This window comes from Rhinopithecus roxellana, chromosome 2, assembly GCF_007565055.1.
Source record: "Rhinopithecus roxellana isolate Shanxi Qingling chromosome 2, ASM756505v1, whole genome shotgun sequence".
Lineage (NCBI taxonomy): Eukaryota > Metazoa > Chordata > Mammalia > Primates > Cercopithecidae > Rhinopithecus > Rhinopithecus roxellana.
This window is the reverse complement of record NC_044550.1, coordinates 133,966,501-133,981,126: the sequence shown is the minus strand read 5'-3', so window position 1 is coordinate 133,981,126 and position 14,626 is coordinate 133,966,501. Positions and strand designations below refer to the sequence as shown.

Here is a 14,626-nt window from a genome sequence, read left to right as displayed (position 1 = left end):
CTAAAGAAGTAACATTTCAGCTGAGACTCAAAGAGCAAGAATGAGCTGGCCAGGCAAAGCCCAGGGAAGGGAGGAAGACAGTTTCAGGCACTGGGGTGGGAGGGACAAGGGTATTCTTGGGGGAACTAAGAGATAGCTGAGGTCAGCTGGAAGTCAGGGAGCAAGGGACAGAACTGTAGGAAGAGTGATGAGTGGGCCAGGTTGTGTGGACCTCATGGGCCAGGCTGGACAGGTGGATCCTGTGGGCCAGCTTGGGTGGAAGTGTCATGGGTCAGGTCAGGAAGGCCTTGTGGGTCAGGTTGGGGGCATCTTGTGGACAGGCTGGATGGGCCTCATGGATCAAGCTAAGTGGTCACAGTCATCCTGGGCCAGATTAAGGATGATGGACTTCTTCTTGAGAGCAACAGGAGTCATTTTGGGGTGTTCACTGGCTCTTTCATATGGTTAAGAACTTAAAAGGAAGGTAGCCAAGAATTCCTGGATCAGAGAGGTTAAGTGATAGGGACTAGGCCACACAGCAGGTATGCAGCTGAAATGGGCCCATAACCTGGTCTGTCTGCTTCTTGAATGACTCTTCTCCCCTCTGCACCTCTTTGCAGGGAGGTAAGATGGTTGTGGAAATTACCAAAAGGAAAGAGGGGTAGCATGTGACACAAGGGCACTCTGCGTTGTACTTCTGCAAAGAAAACACAACACATTTACCCCAGTAGTTTTACTAAATTATAATCAAAAACCACAGCCAGGCACAGTGGCTCACTCCTGTAATCCCAGAACTTTGGAAGGCCGAGGTGGGCAGATCACGAAGTCAGGAGATCGACACCATCCTGGCTAACACGGTGAAACCCTGTCTCTACTAAAAATACAAAAAATTAGCCGGGGGTGGTGGCGGGCGCCTGTAGTTCCAGCTACTCAGGAGGCTGAGGCAGGAGAATGGCGTGAACCTGGGAGGCAGAGCTTGCAGTGAGTGAGCACAGATTGCGTCACTGCACTCCAGCCTGGGCAACAGAGACTCCGTCTCAAAATAATAATAATAATAATAAAATAAAATAAAACAAAATTAAAAGCCACATTTCCTTAGCCTGTTACTGTAAAGGTAGATACGCATCACCCAGCCTATTTTTTCTCAGTCTCTGCATCCTTGGTCATGGTGTATTAACCCTTTAAGCCTCATAAGGACCATGGAAACTGCCTTGAGTCTGCAGCGCCCATGGACACCTGCTTCCCAGCAACGGGGAGGTCTGTGGTGCTCAGGCTTCTATCATTTCCTCTCAAGATCTGCTTCCAATGTTACTTGCCCAGAAAATCAGGGTTTTCATGGTCTTCAAGAAACAAATTTCTTTCACTCTTTGGAAACGTACCATTTTTCTCTGTGATACACAGAATGTCTCCCTCAAGATGTCCACCTCCCAATCCCTGGAACTTTTGAGCATGGAACTTTACACGGTAAAGAAACTTCACAGGTGGGATTGAGTTAAGGATCCTGAGACGGAGAGATGACCCTGGATGACCCAGTTGGCTCCAATGTCATCACAGGGTTCTTATAAGTGAATGAGGGAGGCAGGAGGGTCACAGTCAGAGAAGACGTGATGGAGGAAGCAGAGGCAGGAGTGGCGCCATAGCTGGCCCTGATGATGGAAGAAAGGGCCCTGAGCCAAGGACTATGGGTGGCCTCTAGAAACTGGAAAAGTCAAGAAAACCGTTTCTACCCTGGGGCCTCCAGGACGAATCAGCACGGCTGACACCTTCATTTTAGCCCAGTGAGATCTACATCAGACTTCTGACCTCCAGAACTGTAACATAACTTTGTGTCGCTTTAAGCCACTGAGTTTGTGGTCGTTAGTTACGGTGGCTATACTAATATATCATATAGTATAACTATAATAACTAATACCTAATATAACATCTTCAGAATGACAATAGTTTAGCTGATTCATTGATACATATATATTTTTTTCTTTCTTTCTTTTTTTGAGATGAAGTCTTGCTCTGTTGCCCAGGCTGGAGTACAATGGCGCGATCTCATCTCACTGCAACCTCTGCCTCCCAAGTTCAAGCAATTCTCCTGCCTCAGCCTCTTGAGTAGCTGGGACTACAGGCACCCGCCAGCATGCCTGGCTAGTTTTTGTATTTTTAGTAGAGACGGGCTTTTGCCATGTTGGCCAGGCTGGTCTTGAACTCCTGACCTCAGGTGTTATCCACCCACCTTGGCCTCCCAAAGCGCTGGCATTACAGGTGTGAGCCACCGCACCCAGCCAATTCACTGATACATTAACTGATTGATTGATGTGTGTATTCATCAATATTGACTGATTGTCTAGAGTGGGTTATCCCCTGGGCATGACCCCAGGGATGGAGAAATGAACAAGCCTCAGCCCTTCCATCAAGGAGGGCACATTCCTTCTCCCTTTTTGTGTTCCCCGAATCACTATTTCCCACGTGAATATTATGAGTCCTGGGCCTGACTCCTAGGCCCCAGCGGAGTGACATTGAATAGACACTTTAGACTTCCAGTGCTGTGCAGCACCTAATCTTGACCAAAGAGGGGTCTGGCCTCTGTCCTTGGCCCCAAGTAGGTCACCTCTCAGCCCCTGGAATGTTTGGCCTGATTGGAGTGTCTTTGCTGACCTGGGGGCCTTAACAGTCTACACTAACAGTGATTTATGGCAGGGAAGCCTTAGGGCATGTGGTCTCAGCTTGACCTCTGAAGGGCTGGAGGCTCAGGGCAGCTGTCGGGGTGCAGGTCAGCCATGCCAATGTGGCTGAGCTCCAGTAAAAACTCTGGGCACCAAGCTTGGGCAAGCTTCCCTGCTTGGTGACACTCTGTGTGCCTTGTCACATATTGTGGCCAGGGAAAGTTAGTGCTGCCCCCAGCTCCACCAGGAGAGGACACCCAGAAGCTCTGTGCAGGGAGCCCTCCTGGACCCTATGCCTCTCCCTTGGCTGACTAGTCTGTAGCCTTCCATTATCCTCAGCCCAGCTCTGAGCACAGCAGCTGTCAGGGAGTGCTGGCAGTCCTTCTGGTGAGTTGAAGAGCCTGAGGGGGATCTTCAGGACCCCCAAACTTGCATCTGACATCAGAAGAAGTGAAGTTGGTTTGGGAACTACTCTCAGACACTTCATAAGCACCTGTTATTATGACTGTGTTCTTCAAGAACGGAGTCCAGTATTTCCTCTCCTTTTTCTCAGCCCTAACTTCCTGGGACAGCCTGAAGCTGAGAAGTACCTACATGACAGGGCTGTGATTTCACCACCTTCTCCCAGGAGCCTTTCAAGAGAAATGGCAGTGGGGGGACAGTCAGACATGACATCCAAATGGACAGGTGGGTTGTGTGGTCCCTGGAATGGGATGATGGCAAACTCTGTCCAGAGCCCCGTTGTTATTGGGATGATGCTGGGTTTGGTGCAGCAACCTGTTCGTGAAGTGCTGAGCCACAGAGCTCATGCAATCACACGGCATCCATCCCCACTGAACTGAAAATGGACTGTTTTAAGGCCGAGAGACAGTGGGGATACAGAAAAATGCACTTTTCTCTGCAGCCCTGAGAACCATTAGGTTATGATATGGTTTAGCTGTGTCCTCATCTACATCTCATCTTGAACTATAGCTCCCATAATCCCCAAGTCATGGGACTGACCCAGTGGGAGGTAACAGAATCACTGGGGTGGGTCGTTCCTGTGCTGTTCTTGTGTTAGTGGATAAGTTTCATGAGATCAGATGGTTTTCTAAAGAGGAGTTTCCCTGCACATGCTCTCTCTTGCCTGCTGCCATGTAAGATGTGACTTTGCTCCTCATTTGAGGAGCTCAAATTGTGAGGGCTCCCCAGCCACGTGGAACTGTGAGTCCATTAAACCTGTTTCCTTTATAAATTACTCAGTCTCGGGTATGTCTTTATTAGCAGTGTGAGAACAGATTAATATAGGTGACCATCAAATTTATCTCACAGCCACTGTGCCTGCAATATCATGATAAGTGCCATGCCCAAAGAAGGGGTAAATTAATGCCTGGGCACAGCCAGCCAGCAAGGCAGGGTACCTTGAGAGCGTGTTCTGTGCACAGACACCTTTCTATCCAGTGAATGATGATGAAAGAGAATATTTCTTTCTTTCTTTCTTTTTGAGATGGAGTTTCACCCTGTCAACAGGCTGGAGTGCAGTGGTGTGATCTTGGCTCACCGCAACCTCCGCCTCCCAGGTTCAAGCGATTCTCATGCCTCAGCCTCCCGAGTAGCTGGGATTACAGGCGCCCATCACCACAACCAGCTAATTTTTGTATTTTTAGTAGAGATGAGGTTTCACCCTCTTGGCCAGGCTGGTCTCGAACTCTTGACCTCAAGTGATCCATCTGCCTCAGCCTCCCAAAGTGCTGGGATTACAGGTGTGAGCCACTGTGCCCAGCCGAGAATATATTTTGAGTGTCATTGTGTGCCCAACACTCTTCTATATACTTCACCCATGTGAGCTTATTTAAACCTCTTGATAGCCATATGAAGAAGGCCTATTAGTTCCACTTTAACAGAGAGGAGGTGGGATATCGATCGTCCAAACAGACACAAAGCTCCAGGCTTTCTCACTGCCCTGTCAGTCAGCACCATCTCTTTTATGGGCCACAGCAGTCTCCTACCAGGGCTCCCTGCTTCCGCCTCTGCTCCTACAGTCTGTCTTGCTCATGGAAACCACAGTGATCCTTATAAAACACAAAGCAAGTCACCTCCCTGCTCAAAACATGCTGGTGATTTCCTGTCTCATTCAGAAGTAAATGCAACTATCTTGGGACGGTCTGCAAAAGCCTTCCAAGATGAGGCTGTCTGGACTCACCCCCTCACCTCTGCCCCTTTCTCCCTGCCTTGCTCCCCAGCTTCCCCACTGCCCTTACACTGGCCTCAATGCTGCTGCTGCTGCTGCTGCTGCAACCCCAAGCAGACACATGCTGCACAAAGCTGTGCTCAACAATACTTGTTGAATGAATGAATGAATGAATGAATGAATGAACAAACTCTCCCAAGGTGCGTGGGACTGAGGAAGAAAAGTAAAACTCTAAGCTGCCAACTGACTAAACAGCTGGGGCTTCTTGGCCAATGGGACCCCAGAGAAAGCTGGGAAGCTGACTTCCCGGGGCCGTAAAGGACGGGATGGGAGGTTGAACACTCCTCATCGTACCCCTCCCTCACTAGCCAACCACCATAAGGCTTTCTTCCCTAAGGACTAAACAGAAACCAGCTCTTTCAAAAGACTGCATGCTGATCATGTTGATGGCTGGCTTATCTTCCCAGGCCCAGAACAAAGACGAGACGGATGCTTCCTTCACCCCTTCCTGAGACACCTGCTTCCTCTGTTCTCTTTTTCTTCAAACGTTCACCTGATCTTACGTAAAATGTAGATTTACTGGGTATTAACTAAAGTCTCCCAAGTGTGTAACTGTTCCTTTCATTGCTGCTCCACCCCCCACAACCACCCACCCTCCCCTTTTTAAAGGAAAATGTATAAATACTAAACCTCCTGAGAACCTCTTTGGAAAAAACAGCCAAGTCTGTGACTTGCGTTTTCCCAGGTGCACCCTCAAGCTGGCTCAATAAACCGCGATTGATTGTGACACCTGCCTCAGTCATTCATTTTGGTGGTTGAGATTCACACCCAGGACCCTGGCCCCAGATCTGGGCTCATCCCCTCTGGACTCAACATCTGCTGAGATCATGCTCCCTGTAGGGCAGGCAAGGAGGCGTTCACTGAGCACCTACCATGTGCCAGGTCTGGGCCTTGGACCTGCTCTCCTCGGCACCCCCAGCCACCTAGGTAAATGGGCTCCCAGTCTCTGCTGCACAGAGAAGGAAACCAGAGCTCAGAGCAGTCCAGGCTCTGGCCCAAGGACGCCCAGCCAGGAGGGCGCAGCCAGCTCTCCAATCGGCAATGGAGGATTTTAGCCTGCTCCTATGGAATATTAGGTAAAGCAGTTTCCAGTAACCAAGGGCAACGATTTCCCAATTGAGGAAATGTAAAATAAACCAAGCGTCCTGGAACCTAAAGGCTTGTGATGAAATGGCAAGGTAAATAAATCTAAGGAAATCCCTCCAGAATAATTCTGGGACACAAACTGACACAGGCCTTGGGCCAGGCCGGGAGTGGTGGCTCACGCCTGTAATCCCAGCACTTTGGGAGGCCAAGGCGGGCGGATCACCTGAAGTCAGGAGTTCGAGACCAGCCTGACCATCATGGTGAAACCTTGTCTCTACTAAAAATACAAAATTAGCTGGGCGTGGTGGCGCATGCCTGTAATCCCAGCTACTCAAGAGGCTGAGGCAGGAGAATCTCTGGAACCTGGGAGGTGGAGGTTGCAGTGAGCCGAGATCACACCATTGCACTCCAGCCTGCGCAACCAGGGCTAAACTATGTCTCAAAAAAAAACACCCACGCAGATGTGGAGAATTTCACACCCATTTCCACTGTGTCCCTCAACATGTTCGTATGCAGTACATTTCATGTACCTCCTCCTAGGTGAGAGACTCCAGCAGGCATCACCCCTCAGCACACCCGTCACCCTCTCCTGATGTTACATTAAAAGGCTGGCTTCACTTTCTTCGCTGAAGCTCTCACAGGCCCAGCAACTAGGGCCACACAGGGAAAAACCAAATGCGTAACTTCCTAAGGATGTCATTTAGGCATCACTGACAACCCTTCATTGAAACTGATGTATTTACCAGCACCCGCTGGGGCTGGCCAGGCACTTTCCTTTGTGAAAGGAAAATACCTTGGGCCCTCAAAATCCCTAAGCAAAAAGGAACACTCAAACTGAAAACTGCTTAGGGCAAACCTGCCTCCCATCTGTTCAAAGTTATCTCTCTGCTCACTAAGATAAATGCAGATCTGACTGCCTCCTTTGGAAAGGATAATCAGAAACTCAAAAGAATGCAACTGTTTATCTCTCCCCTACCTGTGATTCGGAAGCCCCCTCCCCGCTTGGAGTCTTCCTGTCTTTGCTTCCAGTTGTCCTACCTTTCCTGACCGAACCAATGTATTTCTTACATATATTGATTGATGTCTCATGTCTCCCTAAAATGCATAAAACCACGCTGTGCCCGGACCCCCTTGGGCGCATGTTGTCAGGACCACCTGAGGCTGTCACGGGTGCATATCCTCAACCTTGGCGAAATAAACTTTCTAAATTAACTGAGACCGCCTCAGATGTTCTGGGTTTACATTGATACACTGCTTGGCTTACCCTTTGCGGCCATGATTGATAGGGGTTTTACTCAGGCTGTCAGCCTGGTTGTGTAATTGTGAGCAAGCAATCTAACCTGTACCTCACTTTCCGCAATCGTGGCGATACTGTGACGCACAGCAAGGTTTGAGAGCTGCTTTAGAGAGAATGGGTGAGAAGCCAACAAGCTACCATGGGGGGTGAGGGGGAGAATGCTGCTGGTACCCACCCCATAGCCTCTGGGCCGCCTGGGCTCACCCCCGGCAGGGCACAATAAGTGGCCTGGCTGGAATTTGAGCCCAGGATGTCTGGCTCCAGAGCCTGGGCTTCACTGTTATGCTCCACAGCCCACACTTGAGGCAGGATAGGTAGTCAAGGAAGTGACCAGGTCCTTGGGACGTGGTGACCAAACCGTCAACACAATAAGCCTCGGCATTCGCACCGTATAGTCCGGCTCTTTCAAGCACAGTTATCTGAGTAGGGAACGTCCCCTGCAGATGGCACGAGCACTTTGATTTTATCTGTCATCAGACTGACCCTCTGCTCATTGTAATAGTAAAAAACACACCCTTGGGCGGAGACTTAAGATGCTAATGAGACAGGTGATGTTTGAACAAGCGTGTACAGCTACTGAACGTGTGCACTCGGAGGACCACCCCCGCCCCGCCAGAACATGCTTACTAGTGATGCCTCTTCCCACCCCCTTATGAATAATCACGTAAGACTCCCCAGAAAGGGAGTTTCCCCGGTAACAGTTAAGGCTATCTCATCTGCTCTGAATATCTCCCAGGGTGTCCTGTCTATTCTGCACCTAACTTTCAGAACATTCTTTCTCCTTTGCAATAAATTGCTCTATGCTGCATCCCCTTTGCTGTGGTCTCTTGTTTATATTCTTTTACGCTAAAAAGAACTGAGGTTTCACAACAGCCGTCAACATGCTAAGCAGCATGGCTGGGGTGATCACATCAGCACTAACATTAGAAAGTCTTTATTTTAAATCTCATCTTCCCGGCTTGCTGGCTGTGTAAAACCTGGGCAAGCTACATGAGCCAGCACAGAGAGGTTATGTAACCAGCCAAGGTCACACAGCATGTTAGTACTCAGAGGAAGATTAGAACTTGGTTTCCTCATGCACAGTCGGGGATTTGAGTCTTGACTCCTCTGGGGACGAAGTTATTCCTTTCCTGCCTGCGGGCCCCAGGGCTTTGACAAATTGAGCCCCATCCTACGCATTTCTGGAGAAAACACTTCTTCACTCCTCCACTGGGAAGGAAGGAAAATGCAGTGTCTTCCTCGTGAATCTCATGAGAATAATCAAATACTCAAGAGGCACTTAAGATAGGAGCTAGCCCTGAACAAAGATCGGTTTCCGTTTAGTTTCCTGTGGCCGCCATGACAAAGCACCACAAACTGGGTGCATTAAGACAACGAAGTTTATTCTCTCACGGTTCTGGAAGGCATTGGTATGAAACCAAGGTGTTGGCAGAGCCTCGCCCCCTCCAAAGGCTCTGGGAGGGGCCCTTCCTGGGCTCTTCTGGTTTTTGGGGGCTGCATGTGTTCCTTGGTTTGCGGCCGCATCACTCCAGGCCCTCCCTCCGTCTTCACACGGCCTCCTTCCCTGTGTCTCTACGTCTTCTCATGGCCTTCTTATAAGGACACCAGCCATCAGAATTAAGACCCACCTGAATCCAGTAGGACCTAACCAATTGCACCAATTGCACGATCTAACCAATTACATCCGCAAAGCCCTTATTTCCAAGTGTGGCCACATTCTGAGGTTCCAGATGGACATGATGTTTTGAAGGACACTGTTTGGACTAAATTGTGTCCCCTCCCAAATTCTTAGGTTGCAGCCCTAACCTCCAGTATCCCATGTGACTGTATCTGGAGGTAATTAAGTAATCAAATTCTTATGTTGAAGCCCTAGCCTCCAATATCCCATGTGACTGTATTTGGAGAGAGGGCCTTTAAGGAGATAATTAAGGTTAGATGAGGTAATCAGGGTGGGGCCCTAATCCTATAGAACTGGTGTCCTTATAGAAAAGGGAGAGACCAGAGCCCTCTCTTTCATTCTCTCCCCTGCTAACTCTTCCAAGCACAGAGAAATGACTGTGTGGCTGGGCGCGATGGCTCACGCCTGTAATCCCAGCACTTTGGGAGGCCGAGGCAGGTGGATCACAAGGTCAGGAGATTGAGACCATCCTGGCTAACAAGGTGAAACCCCGTCTCTACTAAAAATACAAAAAATTAGCCGGGCGCGGTGGCGGGTGCCTGTAGTCCCAGCTACTCGGGAGGCTGAGGTAGTAGAATAGCGTGAACCCGGGAGGTGGAGCTTGCAGTGAGCTGAGATGCACTTCAGCCTGGGTGGCAGAGCGAGACTCCATATCAAAAAAAATAAAAATAAAAGAAATGACCGTGTGAGGAGGCAACGGGAAGGCAGCTGTCTGCAAGCCTGGAAGAGAGGCCTCACCAGAAGTCAACCCTGCTGGCACTGCGATCTCGGGCTTCAGCCTCCAGAACCTTGAGAGAACACATTTCTGTTGTTTAATCTACCAGTCAGTGGTATTCATCATGGCAGCCTAGCAGGTTAACAGAGACACGACTGACCCAGTGCAGCTCCCATCCAGGTGAGGAGTTGCACTTGCCACCACTGCATGAGCTTCTCCCTGCTGGGGATGCCTGCTGACTCCCTGTCCACTTGGGCCTGGTCTCATCCAATGCTGGGCTCAGCATTGCCTCTTGCAGCCTGCTGTTCTTGACCTCCCCTTCACCCAGGAGCCCCTTGCCTCTCCTCTGTACTCAGAAGCAGGGAAGCTGTCACTGGAGATGACATACCCTGGCGTGTCCCGAGTGCCAGCTGCTGTCTCGGGGCCCCATACACAGTACTCCCGGCACACCGTGAAGAAGAACTATGACCGTCCCCATTTCACAGATGGGGAAACTGAGAGCTAGAGACCAGGTGATACTCCTGTGGTTACGCAGTGAGGAAGTGGGGAGCCAGGACACAGACCCAGGCCCTCTCCTGCTCCCGGTGCTGCCCAGCACCCACTTGTTGATTCCTTCATAGCCAGGTGTCCACACTCCTGCCTTTCTGACAGCTGAGGATGCTGCCTGAGGCGGGGGCTCTTTCTGGCTCAGCATGGCATCCTGTGACTCCTGCCCCTAAGGAGGGCTCAGGTGCCCTCTCCTGCTCTCTCAAAGCCTCCCTGCAGGGCAAGCACGGCTGGCTTCACCTCCCCACCCCAGACCTGCACATGGTTGCACAGGGGCAAGAGGTGGTATGGCACGTGATCTCCGACATCCCCATTTCAGCTCGGCACCCCTTCTTCATCACCACTTTACATGATGACACCCAGAAATCCTGGGCCTATTTCTCACCTGAGGAGAACTGATTTCCAAAGAGCTTTGCTAACAGGGATGTTTGGAGATAAGAATCCTCAGCACCCCAGAAATGGACGGTGCCTCAGAGAGGACCGAGGCCAACCACCTCGGTTTCTGATGTGGACAAGGAGAATCGCATGGAGGGGAGGCGGCCTGCCTGGATCACCAGCCAACGAGTGCCGGGGTTGGACCTGAACCACCTCTGGGGTACCCGGCTAGGAGGATGTGAGGTTCTCGCACACACACAGACCCTGGGTCTTCTGTGCTGGTCCCCACAGAGGCCATGTACCTGGCAGAGTGCAACCACAGCCTCGGTGGCTCTGACATTCTCCTCTTCCTCCAGGTCACACCGCATCAGCCTCTGTCTCTCCAGGACCTCGTGAAAAGCCTGTGAGGAAAACAAGAGCTGAGTCTGGTAGAAACATGCAGGGTTTTTTCCCAGAAGGTTCTCCAACTGTCTCCTGTGTCTCAGGTCAGAAAGAAGGATGTTGGCCCCTGTATTACACACAAGGAAACGGAGGCATGGCTGTCACATGGCTTTCACAGCTGATGCCAGGGCCAGCAAATCTGGTTTCCAGGAAACACCACAAACCACCACGCTTTTGTTAAACCCAGGATGAGCAAGGGCCATTGGGCCACTTCTGTCACCCCTCTGCCCTGGCCACAGCCACCCAAACGTCACTTTCTGACCACCCAGGCCACAGGAGACCCACTGATGGGAGCCCAGCAAGGGTGACGCAGACTGGCAATTGGAGGTCAGTGCAGTCAGCAACCAGCCAGGCCCCACTCTGACCATGTGGCAGAGGCCCTTTCCTGAGGACTCCAGCAGAATAGCAGGAGACTGGGCTACCCCAGGCATCAGCAGAGGGAGACCCGGCCAGCCCTAGACAGAGCATCAGAGGCCCTGGCACCAGCATAGGGAGACCTGGCCAGCCCTAGGCAGAGCATCAGAGGCCCCGGCACCAGCATAGAGAGACCCGGCCAGCCCTAGGCAGAGCATCAGAGGCCCCGGCACCAGCAGAGGGGCGAGGCAGGGCAGAAGGACAAAGGAACAGACTCTTCTTAGAGAAAGGCTGCAGGAGAAAATTCCCTGTGGGGCATGTGTTTCAATGGAGTCTCTAAGGACAAGGAATGGCTCCCTGGGGGGAAGACGGGGAGCCATGCTCAGAGCAGCAGCAGAGACCAAGAGGGAAGACCCCATAGGACCTTTGGGGATGCTACAGGCAGGAGGTGAGATGAGAGAGAAGGACGGGACTGGAAAAAAGTGGGTGCTGAGTGTGTGCTGGGAGCCTGGTGTCGTTCATTCATTCTCCCACCCATTCCATCCTCCTTCCTTCATTCACTCGTTTGCCCATTTGTCCACGTCCTGGTTCACTCACGCACTCGTGTGCTCATTCACCCTTCCCTCCCTGCGACCCACGTATCCTGAACGCCAGCGCCAAGGCGTTCCGAGGACTGTACCGAGACCCTGGGACACGGAAGTCACCCAGGCACTGTCTCCACACTCTGGACTCGCAATGGGCTTTGTGACATCAAGGACAGGGGCCCAGAAATCTCCAAGTAATGAGGAGCTGAATAGCCTTATCTTCCTCTTATTTCAAACGGGTCTTCTCAAAGACAGAAAAACCCAGCCTACCCCTATGTGGCAAACCCAGAAGCTCCCAGTGTGGCCCTGGAAGAGGCTCCCTGGGTAAGGGAGGCAGCTAGACAGGGACCTAGAGGCCTCTCCTCTGTTCTCAGGGGACCCCTCCATTGGCTTCTCATGGCAGTGGTGCCACCACCACCAGGTTGGCCCCCGGGGAGGGCCCCTGGGCCTCTATTATGGGCTGAGCCTGGACCCAGACAGGGTGCCGCCCACCCCTTGGCAGAACTGAGATGCGCTGTACCAAGTGCTGATGCAGGGCAAGCGAACCCAGGCAAACAGTGAGGCTGGGGCTGCCCCTTCCTTGGACTCACTGAATCCTAACAATGCTGTGATACAGGTGCCATTATGCCCATTTCACAGATGTGGAAGCTGAGGGCCAGAGGGTAAGCAACATGCCCAAGGTCACCCAGCTATTTAGTGGCAGAGTCAGTACCCAAACCCAGGTGTGGCTGGCCTCAGTGCTCAGTGCTTAACCAGCCTGCACAATGGTCACGGACAAGCTGGCCCTGCCCCAGCCCCACTGCCCATTACCAGGGAAAGCAAGCAGAGCGAAACCAGAGCTCGGTGGTCTCTCTGAGAACTGGCAAGCCCAGGTCCTTGGAGCCTGCACTGGTGCCAGCTGACCCCTTTTCCTTGGAGGGTGACGTCTTGCTTTCTGTCCTCCTTCAGGTCTTCTTGTCCCCTTCTCAGGCAAGACCAAGGGTACCTCCGACCTTGACCACTTCCTGGCCCTGCCCACTCAACCCAAGCAAGACTGGGGGCTCCCTTCCTTCTCCTGGACTTGCAGCCGACCCACAAGGGCCCTGTCCCTGGGTGTGCGAACCTGCCTTACTCTCCGTGACACACTTGTCCCCTCTGGGCCACACATTGCTTCCTTCACGTCATTGCCACCATCTGTGCGCCCCTGCTATGCGTTTGCACTCTGCCAAGCTCTCTACGGATCCTACCCCCTCCTCTTCTCAGCAGCCCAGTGAGGGCAGCACAGCTCTTATCACCCGCTTACAGTCTACTAGGACACTAGGGATGTAGGGACTAAGGGACCGAGATTCGGTCACTCGGCCGACGCATGGGAAGTAGGGAGATAACCTCATGTCTGATGAATACCTCCGGATCCCCGTGCTCAGTCATGGGAACAGAGCTACCACCACCTCACCCACATGTGCAGAGGCCGGGGATGTGGGTCACCTTGAGAAACGTTTCCGGGTCAGCAGTCGGCTGGGCCTCAGCCAGGAAGCTTCTCCGTTCCTCCTCTTGGGCCAGCGTGAGTTTTGCCGTCCCCTCCACCTGGTGAGCCAGAGATGCCTTGACCAGGTCTTTGCCTCGCTGGACAAACTCTGGGATTGAAAAAAGCCACAGCACAGGAGGTGACTCTCTGAGCCAGACTTTCAGCGGGGACCCTCATGTGTTCTCCTGTCCGGAGGTTGAGGAAGCTTGTGGTGGCCGCAGAGAGAGTGCCCGCCCTGCTGGTGACAGACCTGAGTTTCCTTCTGTGGGTCCTACTGGTAGCGTGACCTCAGCTAAGCCCAGATGCCTCTACGTCTTGAGCCTTGCCCCACCCGCACCCCAGGCTCAGCCTTGGACAGGAGCATGCGGGGGACACACACATGGCTCAGCCACCCCGCACGGCTCAGCCACCCTGGACTCCCCTTCCTGCCCCACACGCTGGACGATGGCCCACCCTTGCCCACCCTGCCGCTGAGCAGGACCACATGACTCCGGCAGGACCAGGAGGGGCCGCTGGGTGACATAGGCCACTTTGTGTAAATTTCTAGTGTGAGACCCTCACCCTCCTCTGTCCCTCTGCAGTTCCTGGTGGCTTTGCTGCAGGACATGAGGGCTCAATCAGACTGAATCCCTGGTTAGTGAGTGCAGCAGGTGACCCCTGCCCTGGGTAGTGGCCCTCATGGACTCTGCTGTACAGAGAAGGGAAGAGAGCCCCAGAGAGCAGCCCAGTGACCCAGTCCCTAGGGCAGAAGCAGAAAGGCCACCTGTGCCCAGTGTCATGGGCACACTGCCCCAGGTTGCCAGCCCTCACACCGCTCAGCCCCAGGGACCCAGAAGGCCAGCGTCGTGGACCACGGCACCCATGCCCATGGCTCACCCCGGCTGAAGTGCTCTGCCTCCTGCCAGAAGGCCTTGTGCTGCTGCGTGAGCAGCTCCTCCTTCTGCCGCCCGGACAGCTTCCCCTCACCGGCCAGCAGCTCCAGGCCACGGGAGATGGCAGCCAGCCGGCACCTCGTCTCCTCCTGGACTTGCAGCTTCAGAAACTCAATCACTTTTGCCATGTGTGCCCGCCCCATCGTCCTCTCCAGGGCATCCTGCAGAAAGAAACATACAGGAGCATAGCTGGGGTGTTCTGGGAACCACCAGGGCACGTGAACTAATGGCTGGGAGGAGGCCGCCAGGGT

The 14,626-nt window shown here is 52.6% G+C and overlaps 1 protein-coding gene across 3 annotated transcripts in view; it reads right to left on the bottom strand.

The window, feature by feature from the left end:
• Positions 1 to 14,626, bottom strand: part of EVC (EvC ciliary complex subunit 1) — a 92,728-nt gene that overhangs the window by 40,702 nt on the left and 37,400 nt on the right. For all 3 annotated transcript variants that reach the window (XM_030920472.1, XM_030920482.1, XM_030920484.1), the window contains exons 9-11: positions 14,320 to 14,536; positions 13,404 to 13,552; positions 10,863 to 10,961 (exon numbers count right to left, since the gene is read on the bottom strand). In XM_030920472.1, the coding sequence (XP_030776332.1) occupies positions 10,863 to 10,961; positions 13,404 to 13,552; positions 14,320 to 14,536 (465 nt within the window). The remainder of the gene's footprint in view (positions 1 to 10,862; positions 10,962 to 13,403; positions 13,553 to 14,319; positions 14,537 to 14,626) is intronic.